At 40.1% G+C, this 11,288-nt stretch overlaps 1 protein-coding gene across 4 annotated transcripts in view; it reads left to right on the top strand.

The window, feature by feature from the left end:
• The first annotated feature begins 683 nt into the window (after positions 1-683).
• Positions 684-11,288, top strand: part of NYAP2 (neuronal tyrosine-phosphorylated phosphoinositide-3-kinase adaptor 2) — a 135,471-nt gene continuing 124,866 nt past the window's right edge. For 2 of the 4 annotated variants that reach the window (XM_051781434.1, XM_051781432.1), the window contains exons 1-2: positions 684-1,943; positions 8,535-8,777. In XM_051781434.1, coding sequence (XP_051637394.1) covers positions 8,572-8,777 — 206 coding nt within the window. In that variant the 5' untranslated portion in view covers positions 684-1,943; positions 8,535-8,571. The remainder of the gene's footprint in view (positions 1,944-8,534; positions 8,778-11,288) is intronic. The other 2 variants (XM_051781433.1, XM_051781436.1) reach the window with 2 other exon arrangements.

The following is an 11,288-nucleotide window of genomic DNA, read 5'->3' as shown; positions in this document are numbered from 1 at the left end:
GCTGGGGGGAAACAAATCTGCAGGAAGTTCTCCTGTGCTCTGTAGGCAGGGTCTTATTTTGTATTGCACAGCTTTTCATGCATTACTTTTGAAAGCATTTCCTTCCGTGACTATAATTCCTGTTATTAGTTTTAGAAATAAATTCAACTGCTATCATAACATCAGAATCAAGGTTTATGCTGGAGAAAAATATGCCTGTAACTTAAGAAAGGAGAAAGAATCAAATAGCATTTAACAATGGGGTAACACAATCTGTGCACATTCAGCCATCACTCCTTTCCTGGCTTTGGCACAGGGAGTGAATGCTTTTGCTTTGTGTCCAGGCTGCAGGTTTGGGGGAGAGAAAGCAAAACTGCACATACTCTGCAAGGAGGAGCTATAACGTAGATTGATCCAGTTCAGAAGAAAGGAAATGTTTTCTTCCAAACCATTACACAAATTCTGGATGAGCATTAAACTGTGTAGTTTCACCCTGAATGCTTTTCAAACAGAATGCTTCTTTCCGGAGTGTGCATATCAATATAAGTAAAACGGCATAAATGTCACGCTCAGTCTGTCCGAGCGGCGTAGTTTTGTTCTCGTGCAATGGGAGCAGGTGGTGGGAGGTTGTTTTGATGGGTTGAGAAGCTCCTCCCCTCCTTCCCCAAGCAGCAGCAATCTCATCTGCGTCAGCAGTAATTGTGTGCCTTGCACTGCTTTTCAGTGAGGGTGAGTGCAAAAGATACATCAATATGAGGTATCAGACTGAGGCGTAGATGTTCCTTTTAAGTGGCTGCTCATTTCCTTGAGCCATAATATGGGCTAAAGGTTAACTTACACAATCTCCGTGGAAGAACAATTTCTCTTTTTTGGGAAGGGAGAAGGAGGGGGAAAAGGGCGTTGTTTCATATCCTTTCCCACCTATAGACTCCATGTGATGTACAGTGCTGCTCATGCAGATTTTTTTTTTTTTACCCCCCACTGGATTATTTGCTAATCAGACTTCAGTGCAGTGGAGATAAGAGCGAGACTGTTGCCTAGCTCCCGAGCCCGGAGCCAGGACCGCCGCCGCTCCGCCGTCCCGCCTCTCCATGGGCCCGGCGCGGCGGAGCTGTCCGAGGTGCTAGGATGATGCTGGCTGCGCGGGGGGTCAGGGCAGCCGGATTGCAGCAGGAGAGGAGCCCCACAGTCCTGCTGGCACCCGAAGGTAGGCTTGCTCTTTGTTTGAGAATTCCTGATTAATCAACAACAGCACCAACAGAGCCAGGCAGCCGGTGAGAGCAAGCCTGCCTGTAGTCACGGGGGAGAGAGAGACGATGCCACAAGCCAGACTGCTTCAGGCCTTCTGTATTGAGTGGCAATGAGCGAGCGAACGTCTTTCCTTGCTGCAAGAAGCCATTTGGATAGGATATTTGCTCTTCCTTATATTCCTTTCTTTTTGTCTCCACGGAACATATTCAAATGAGGCACCTTAGAAATCTCTGTGTTAGTGCATATGATGGTGCTGTAATCGTCTGTGTTGTAAAGTGGGCAAAAATCATCCAGTTTCTTCTCTGCTGGACCTCAAAGCAGGGTGTTGTTTATACCCTCCCATTATCCATACCCTCTCTTCTCTGAATGTGGATTTAAAGAAGCAAACACTTGTCTTTTCTTTCCACTGCGTTGTTTGGTTTTTTTTTTTTTTCAAAGCCAAACTTTCCATGCCATTTTAATCATATGCTAAGAAGATCTGTAACATAACACATTGACTTGTAGTGATGTCGAATTCTACAATCTGGGCAATTCTGCCAGCAAGATTTAATGCACTTTAACTGAAGAAAAAACTGAGCCTAACTGAAAATCTGTTTCTTATGGTGCTGAAATATCCCTTCCGACTGCACTGAGGTAACCACAGGAAAGGGCTTTTACAGGCAAAAGTCACCTTTGATTATTGCACTTAGTGGTCCCCGTGGACTTAGATTTTGGTACGTACATATTTTAATACATCCTATGAGCATGCTAATGAAATATGGTGCTAATTAGAATGAAAAAATAATATTACGAAGTGAAATAATGAATAGTCAGAATGCATAATGAGGTTGCATGTATTTTTAGACTGTATTAATCAAGCCATTGCTAAACTAAAGGCCGAAGTCTATTTGACTGGTTTTGTGTACTTCACGTGTTGATTGTGCTTGTAATAGAGACGTTTTGTAGCTGAATTTTTTTTGTTTGTAAAAAGCCCTGTTAAATAATTAAAACCATTCTTTTATATTTTCTGATTAATTAATTGAAATAATTTCCAACATCTATGATAGTTACTTATCAGACCTGCTGTACCATTAATATTTTACAGCATATGAACATGATGCTGGTGTAGTGAAATCTCCATTTCATTTTCTTAAAGAGGAGGAAAAAATAAGTCCGTCAGCAAGAAGCTTGTGATTTCTTCTGAGTTCATATGCACTCCTGTTTGCACACAGAATGTCTGTGTATATGTCTGTGTGTTGTGTGATTTTATTTCTTCTTGTTGTTTATAAGTCTTCTGCATCATATTGGGAAGTAAAATGTCATAATTGCACTTAAGTGTTGGCCATTCTGAACCTAGGTTTGTAATTGTCCAATACCCATGTGGTTAGGAGGATGCCTCGTTTTCCTCAGGGGATAAAAGTAATAAAAGTGATGCTGTATTGCAAAGTAAACAACAGCTTTTTATGTCCTGGAGTCATAGAGGAGTCATTGTAAGCAAAGACCTTTTTCCTTTTCAAGAGGCATCTGCAAGGGAGCCAAAATTCCAGTCTCAGGGTATTTTTTTTTGCTTCTTAAAACTATAGGGAACACAACTCTTCCATAGGAGGAATAGAACATCTATAGAAATGGACTATTTCTTTAAATCCATCCAGTAGCATTCGCAGTCTACTGAAGGAGAGTCTTTTAACCTCTTGAAGTGAAGGGCTCAGCACTACTTAGCTTCAGTGATTTTGCCCAGGTGCTAGAGCTCATGCTGTGCAGTACAATGAGGACTGGGTATATAATCTGTCCCAGTCAAAATATAAAACGTATTTTGTACTTTTGAATAATGGCAGTGGTTCTTTGGTTCTTTTTTTCAAAATATGTGCATATATAGTTGTCAAATGACACACAATAGGAAACTTGCAGCCAGTTTCAGAAGGTCTTTCCTCTTTGACATTGGAATTTAATGCGTCACTGTGTGTGAAAACAGTAAAGCCATCTCATTGTTAGGAATGAGCAGGGGATGCAACTCTAAGAAGCATGTCTTAGCAATTTGTATCATCACATTCAAGTGCTTGGGTATTTCAAATCTCACTTGATATAAGGCACAGTTATAATAAGAGTTCTGCAAACTAGTCTCTAGTATATTTTTACATCACCAAATTTTTGTTGGTCACAGCAAAAGTATTTTTTTGTACATCCAATACCATTAGGTCCTTATTAGTGCTGCTGTGGTCAGCAGTTTGTGAAAACTGGATATGGCTGGCCTGTCTACTTTGCTCTTATTTTCTTGCAAGCAACTAGAATGCAACAGCTCAAACTCGAGGGTTGATAGGCTGATTAACATCCTTGATTTGTGCAGAATCCTTCTAATATACTGAATTTAGTGGAGGGAGTTGATAGGTAATGTGAAAGCAGATGTGTTTTCAAGGAGAGGAAGCAGTATTTGGGAGGGAATCAGGCAGGACTGGAGAGGTGTGTAGTAGGTCTTGATAAATTAGATATTGGATTCAGGACTCTGGGCAACTCCCCACTTGCTATTCCAGGCTCTGTTCTCCTGCGTTAAAATTAAAAAAAAAAAAAATCCCTCTGCTTTGGAAGAAGGCAATCAGTGCCTTTGTCATTACTTCAAAAAGCTCCTTCAGTTTAATGTCAGCATTGCCAATTTTCAACGCAGCACAGCTGCAGCTTATGGCTGTCAAGCAAACTGAAAAGCAACTGATATTTTGGGGATCCTCATGTGAATAAGAAGGAGAATGCCATGTCTGAATCTTCACGTGTGTAGCACTGCTTGGATACTGTGATATTGGGTCGATTACTCCTCATATTCTGAAATCAATATTTTTGCACACTGATCATATGAAAAGGAGGAGCTTTGGGACCGGGAATGTTGTATATTTGGGATCAGAGCAAACAGTTAAATTAGAAGTAGGGTATGCAACAGTCTTGTGAAACACAATGCATTTATGCTCCCATAGAAACTGTGTCTGAATCAATACAATGATCTTGAATTTAGTTATGTAAATATTTCTAAGCAAACCAGGAAGGGGACTGCTTGCCCTTGCCAGTAAACCAGATGCACTGGCAGGAAAGGAAAAAAAATAATCTTTCTTGCTTTACTCCTCCCATGCTGACAGCTGAAAGCACGAGCCAGGGCAATGTGAGCTGCTCTGTGCTCCTTTGCCAGTGTCCCTCTGATTTGGGGGTACCTGGAGGGGCAAGTGTCAGTGAGTATGAAGGGGTGTGATTGTGTTTTTTCTCTCAGAGAGGTTTCACATCATGTTAGTTTGACCTTTAAGAAGCAAAGTGAACATGACTGAGAACTCCTTCTTTGTCTCCATGTGCTCAGGTGAATTTTCAAAGATGTTCATGTTCAGTGAACACTCAGAACCAAGTTCCTCCAAACAATTTTTGTTGACCTTGTAGTTTGTTGACTTCCAACAGCTGAATTCCAGTGCTTTTCCTCTGCCCTGCTGTCTCCTTTTGTTCCTTCACAATGAGGAGGAGAAAAAGAAAGGAGTGTCTAAACAATTTTTCAAATGGTGCAACTCCTAGTTAGAATATTCCAGGGCTGCTTGATTTCAGAAAAAAAAAAAATGCACAGAAAGCAATTTGATTGCAAATACTTAGGTGACTCTGTATGGCACTTGTCACTGACTAACAAAATCCCTGACCACAGTGTGCATGGTAGGGGCACCAGAATGGTGGTGCCTCACCTACAGCTTGCATTACTTATTTAGCAACTTGCATTTGCATAGTTTTAATCAAATATAAATGTACTCCAGCACAACACTTGCCTGTACTTGTGTCTGCCCTGGCAGATGGTTAGGAATTGCTCACTGCCTGAGTTTACAAGTCAGCAGAACCTTTGATCAAAGGTTGATCAGTGCTGTCTGCCATTTTCCAAGGAGGGGGACAGCGGGCACTGCATGGGACTCCATGGGCCACATGTATTGGTTGCAGCTTATTGCAGTTGTTATGCACATTTATTAGGGTAACATGGTATCTCTGCAGTGGCATTAATACCTGTAAATAAAATTGGTCCTAGTGTGCCTCGTAAGGAATGCTAATACTATAAAAATGTTTACAGTAATTAGTTAAGCTTTTTGCATTTTTAATCCCTGTTTAAGTATAGTATGCACAACTGTAAATTATTAGTAAATGCAGTGAGGCTGTAAAATACCATGCATGCAGGGGGTACAGGGGGTTTGGTCCAGAAAATGCTTGCTGCTTGCACAGAGGCTTTTTGGAGTTGGTGCCATACGTGCAGGTTTAAGGTTCTGAAATATGTGTCTTCCCCAGCTACCTCCAGGAAGTACCCCAAACTGAATTTGGTGTTATGAGTGTGCAAGCATCACAGTCATGGGAGGAGCTCAATAGCTATAGTTGCTCAGTATGGTTGCAGGATTGGACCTCAGTTAGGACAAAGAATATATCTTGGTCTATCTATTAAACAGTGTGTAAGTTTTGTCATTCTGCATGAATTTAGTAATAGGAAACATCAGCAATAAACTAGCACATAAAGAATCTCATCAGCACATACAGCAGAATAAAAGCTTTTTATTTCAGTCTTTTTGCAACTGGAATGACTTTATCCTCCTGTTCAAAAAATAAACATCATAATAAAAGGAGATTCAGTATATCCTAAGTGGCAGCTCATTTTTGACTTACAAAGTGAAAGGAAAACAATGAGGGAAAAATATGCAGTATTGTTGTCACAAAAGAGAATGTGAAGCAGATGAAGTTCTATGTCTTGGGGAAAAATGAATCAGAACTGCATTTATTTAAAGCCTGTTGAAGTTATCTTCAGTATAAAATTTTCTACTATATTTCAGGAGTAAAATCTGGTCACTGGACAAATCAATGACAATACTGCCATTGAGTTTACTAGAGTGAGGTTTTTCTGTTGTACAGGTTTATTTCAATTTAATTGAACATATGCAGAAACAAGGCTTTATTAGAAGTCCAAAATGGAAAAGCCAGTGTAATAGCCATCTGCAGGGGGGAAATGGCCTGGACTTGAACCATCAAAGAGAAATATCATTTAAGGAGTTCAGAGACAGTGGAGTTTGAGCTGTCTATGCTGTTAGCATTGGCTTTAGTCAGGTAGGTGTCATGCTGTAGAGATACACTCCTAGGAAGGGGCTTTGGTAACTGGACTTACATTTTTTTAATCAGCAAGGTTGGGAATTGGTCTAAAATAATGTCTGCTGAATCACCAGTAACATTGGCAGAATCTGTTTAGCTCATTATCAGCTTTCCAATTTACTCCTTTGCAGATAGTGTGCCACTTATGGTGAATATATGGAATGGCTGAATGCCTGTTCCAACCCAGTGGAGTTCTAGTCTGTTCCAATGTCAAAGCTGTGTAAAATGCCATGCATGCACGTTGGGCTGCACTAAGACCTCCTTCACTGGTTTTACCCTGCAGGGATTAGTAGGAGATGCTTATACCCATGCCTGAAAATGTTTAAAGATCATTTCAGTGACCCTGAACATCAGCCTTATGCTCATGTTCAGGTTTAGTTGATAGAAAAGGTTGTCTGGGAGGTAGAAGAGGTAATAGGAGCAGACTCTTTGCATTCTCTGAATCTTCATCATTTTAACAGTCATGTCATCATTGTATAGATATAATTTTGTTATACAGACATGGGGAACAAGAGAAAATTATTGGTGTGCTTTTAAGGTATTAACTGCCTGAAACCAGATGCTTGTTGCCGTTGTCACTTCAAGTAATCAAAAACGGGGAGAAAAACATTCAAGGGTGGAAAAATATTTCTCTGGTTTCTTTCATCCCTTGCATTCTCATGGTTAGGGCTGTGCCTGATAGCCCACAGTGGATTGCTGGAATCCTGAAGAGCATTTTATTTATTTATTTGTTTATTTATTTATTTAGGAGCAGTGCCTATTCAGATCAGGATTTTACTTGTTCAGCTATGTGATAAAGATTAGAAATATGACATTACATTAGGAAAAGGGGGAAGGATTTTTGTTGCTGATCACACAGGAACCCTGTCCCTAAAAATCTGTGTGCAGACTGGATTCTCATTGTCTATTCAAAAAGATCACTTCTAGTTGTAGTGCTGGCAGGGTTCTCAGGCTGATTCCGAGAAGTCACACAGTCCTTCTTCGGGGAAGGGAGGAATGCTGTAGGAGTGAATAAGCAAACGTGCCTTTGAGAGCTGAGTTCAGCTTCCAGGTCTGCCTGCAGGTCACTCAGTCCCTCCTGCAGCGACTCCCCAGTTGTAAAATGAGGACCCCACACAATACAACTCAAGGTTGTCCTGTCTCTGGACCTTACAGGACTCAGTGTTTAAAATAACATGGCAAAACTATTTTTTTTTAATAAAGTTCTATTTTACTTATCTAGTAAGTAGTTAATCCAATGCATAGACTTTAGAGAGAGACAGCATATCTCTTGAAATTCTGCCTTGCCTTTAGTCTCCTGTAGTATTTACTGATGTGTCAATCCACCAGAGTTCTTGCAACTCCCAGGATGTCTGTTGATGAGTGGAAAACCTTTGGGGCCTTTCTGAGAGCTTTTAGGCTGCCTGCCATAGAGCCAGGAATGACCTAAGGGTCTAAGTGTGTCTGCTCCTTGCTGCTTAGCTGGAGGTGCTGTGAACCCAAGTGCCTGTCATACCTGTGGAAGAAGTATGGAAGTCTGGAGAATTTCAGGGCTTTAGAGTTCTGAAGGACCCAACTCAGCTGGGCTGTCTTGTCCATTCTTGAGCCTCAAGCTAACAAGGTGTTGGGCAGCAGATGACCAGGGTTTATGGGCTCATATCTACATTACTAAGAAATACAGGAAACTATTTTACAATATTTCTTTCTAGATTTTGTACCTGATGAAAATTTTTTTGAAGAAAAGTTTTTTGTTTCAAAGAATTGAACAATATTTTTCACCTGAACTTTGGAATATCCTGAAGAATAGGAATTTTGTTTAGTAATCTGCTCTGGTGCAGCCTTATCTAAACTGTAAAAAGCACCTATTGTCCTGTGATGAAAGCCTTCTCAATCTAATTCAAACTGAGATTGGGGGATGTCAGTGTCAATGCAACTGGTGGGTATTATAAAAAGGGAGAGGATGGGAGGAAACTTTTTTGGGATTTACAGTGTGTAATTGGATGGATCTGCACTCCCTGGAAGAAGAGACTCTTGATTTTGTCTCCTCTTGTCTCGAGTAATGTTCTGAATTGCTTTGTTTATTATCCTTTAAACAGGAGAAAGTCTGAAAAATTGTCTCTTATGAAGATGTTAATTACAACTGACACAATCTCGCTGTCATAAACCATAAGCTATTTTCCTACTGATTAAGGTATTATGTGTTTTTCAACCTGCAGGAAACGTTGCTTTCCTTTGTTCATTATCTCCTGCAAGATGATGAGTTCTAATCAGGAGGAGGTCACTTTGGGCGCTTTTCTCCAGTATATTGAAGATATGGGGATGAAGGCCTATGATGGCTTGGTTATACAGAATGCATCAGACATTGCTCGAGAGAATGATCGCATGAGGAATGAAACAAACCTGGCTTACTTGAAAGAAAAGAGTGAAAAACGTCGAAAACAAGAAGAAGCAATAAAACGGTAAATATTTTGCTAAAAAGATGAGTGGTCTGGTAGAGTGAATGAGAAGTGAGGGGTTCGGTCTCAGGTATGGGAAATATGTGTAGACCAGTTGATTTCCAAGCAGCTTGCTGGTAAAAGCAGTGCAGACCACTGACCCATGTCAGGCTTGTAATTGCACTTTACATTGTATAGGCGTGATAGTGAATGCTTCTTCCTCCCTCAATGGAAGAGAGTATTCCTGTCTCAATATATTCAGTTTGAGCTTGTGTGGCATCTTGAACAGGTGTCATTTGTAACAAAAAGTTTGGGTCTCAAGAATAAGAGATGTAGATCTAGTGAAAAATAGATTCTCAAACTCTCAGTGATTTTTAGATGGACAGTTTGTACTTTGTGCAAAGGTATATTTGTGTGTGAGCGAGACAGGGAGAGCCTCGCAGGTCACAATAAGCTCTCCTTTAGCTGATGTTTTAAATCTGGTAAATTTTCAAAGCTTTTTAATAACTATCTGAGGTTTTGCAAAAAAAAAAAAAAAGTCTATTATTTGCGATTTCCTCTCCATTCTGTGAACTCTGAAGTCAGTAACAATCTTGCAATCATTTAAAGGAAAATGGATCAAGCCCCTGATGGGCAGTACCCAATAATGGCTCTTCTTGAACACTTCCATTGATTTTAATTGACAGTTAATGAGGGGAGCACTTGCCTGACCTGACCTCTTGTGCCAGTGGATATCAATGAAATCTCTGCAGCCTCTTGGAGAGGAGAAGAAGGTTGAATGGAATATATATAAATACTTATTACATACACATTTGCATTATTTAAAAAAATGGGTTTTCTTGAAGTGAGGTTAAAATCATCCATCCAAATGCTATACTTTTATGTGCAAATGGATGGCTTGAGCACAAACTGAGAGACCCTTTGAATTTTTTCCCCCAGCATGAGTCTTCTGTATTTCAGTTTAAGTGATTAAATTTTGTGCTATGTCTTGGGTACTGTACATCCAGGTGTAACAGACATACTGTGCTGTGAACATTCAAGCACCGCCTCAATAGTCTGATTATTTTGATGGAATATTAAAAAGAAAAGAGCAGCGCATACAGTTTGACAGAGGAGGGAGATAAAGGAATGTAAAGGAAAAATATGGCTGCTTTATGTTCCAGGAAGTGGAGCTTTTTGGATTGTCAGCAACTTAGTTGGAGTGATAAGAATAATGTAAAATTAAGGTGAATACAGCTAACTAGGCTGTACTCTGGCTAACCTGTTTGTGTGTACTTTTGTATGTGTGACCATAAAGGCCACTAAGTACCAGAACAGGGTTTTTTTTTGAAGAAGTTTCTTGGGACATGAGAGAGTAAGTTGTAGACTGACCTGGTTCTTTGTAGTCCTCTAGCCAAGCTTCTCTACCTAACTTGAATGGTGGTAACTATTTCCTACTGTGGTTTGTTTGTGTGGTTTTGTTTATTGATCTTGGCAAAGTGATTTGATGAAGAGCTCTGGACAAATACAGATTATTTAGGTTGAGCCAAACCATGAAATTCTTGCTCATGCTAAACTGATATCACTGAGGACAGAGTTCTGATCCTCGGTGATATCAGTTCAACTGATCCTCAGCTGAAGACAGGATTAGGACCAGCAATGTAGTGGGTTTATTAGAGGAACAGCATGTATCTGCATGTGGATTGGAGGCATCAACATTTCCTGAATACTGGGCTCTTCTGTGGGAAACTGTGTTTGCAGTGGTCCCCTCTGATCCCTCTCCACCTGTCTTATCTCAGTAACACTGAGGGGATAAACAATATCTCTCTGAGGAAAAAAAAGTAGGAAAAACATCTTAGAAAATCTTGAAAAACATTCTCTTCAAGTCTTTTTCTCTGTCTCTTTCTTATGGAAACTCTTAGAGGTAAAAAAAAAAAATGATACTTGTGATCCTTGATTAGAAAGACTAAAAGCAATGACAGACCAAGGGAGAACATCTGATCTGTCTAAAGCAACCATGATGTCTGAAGTCACTTAGGCTGATTGCAATTGAGTCTGTTCCCTGTAGTAACCTCCAGAGATTCATCCAAAACCATGTTATCTCTTGAAACATAGCAGACAGGAAAGGTAAAGTAGGATTATTGATTTCTTCTTTGTTCTGTTCTATATTCCTTAAGTCTTTACCTTATCTTGATGGATATTTATATTATCCCTAATTCCTGATACTGTGGCCTAGATAGAAAGCGGTGCACATGTGCAGTGATAACAGTGCTACCAGTCTGGAGACTACCAACAGCTGCAAAAAATCTCCTTAGCAACAAGGGAGTCATCCCCTGTGATTAACTGCAGGTAGATTTTTGAGCAGGAGCAGGGGTTCCCACAAACACTCTTCTTTGTCATGTGGGGATGAAAATAAAGCAGCTGTAAGTCCTTTGTACCTTATGAAATTATCTGATAGTCCAATTATTGAATTGTTTTAGAAGCTAGTTTACCATTTTTGTATTTAGAAGCTATTTTAGTGTTCAGATGGTCTCTCTTAGAAGAAGGCTGGTTGTG

This window comes from Manacus candei, unplaced genomic scaffold (assembly GCF_025592945.1).
Source record: "Manacus candei isolate 608988 ecotype Guabito, Panama unplaced genomic scaffold, ASM2559294v1 h1tg000015l, whole genome shotgun sequence".
NCBI classification, from domain to species: Eukaryota; Metazoa; Chordata; class Aves; order Passeriformes; family Pipridae; genus Manacus; species Manacus candei.
Note: the sequence above shows the minus strand (reverse complement) of the source record. Positions and strands in the feature narration are given on the sequence as shown.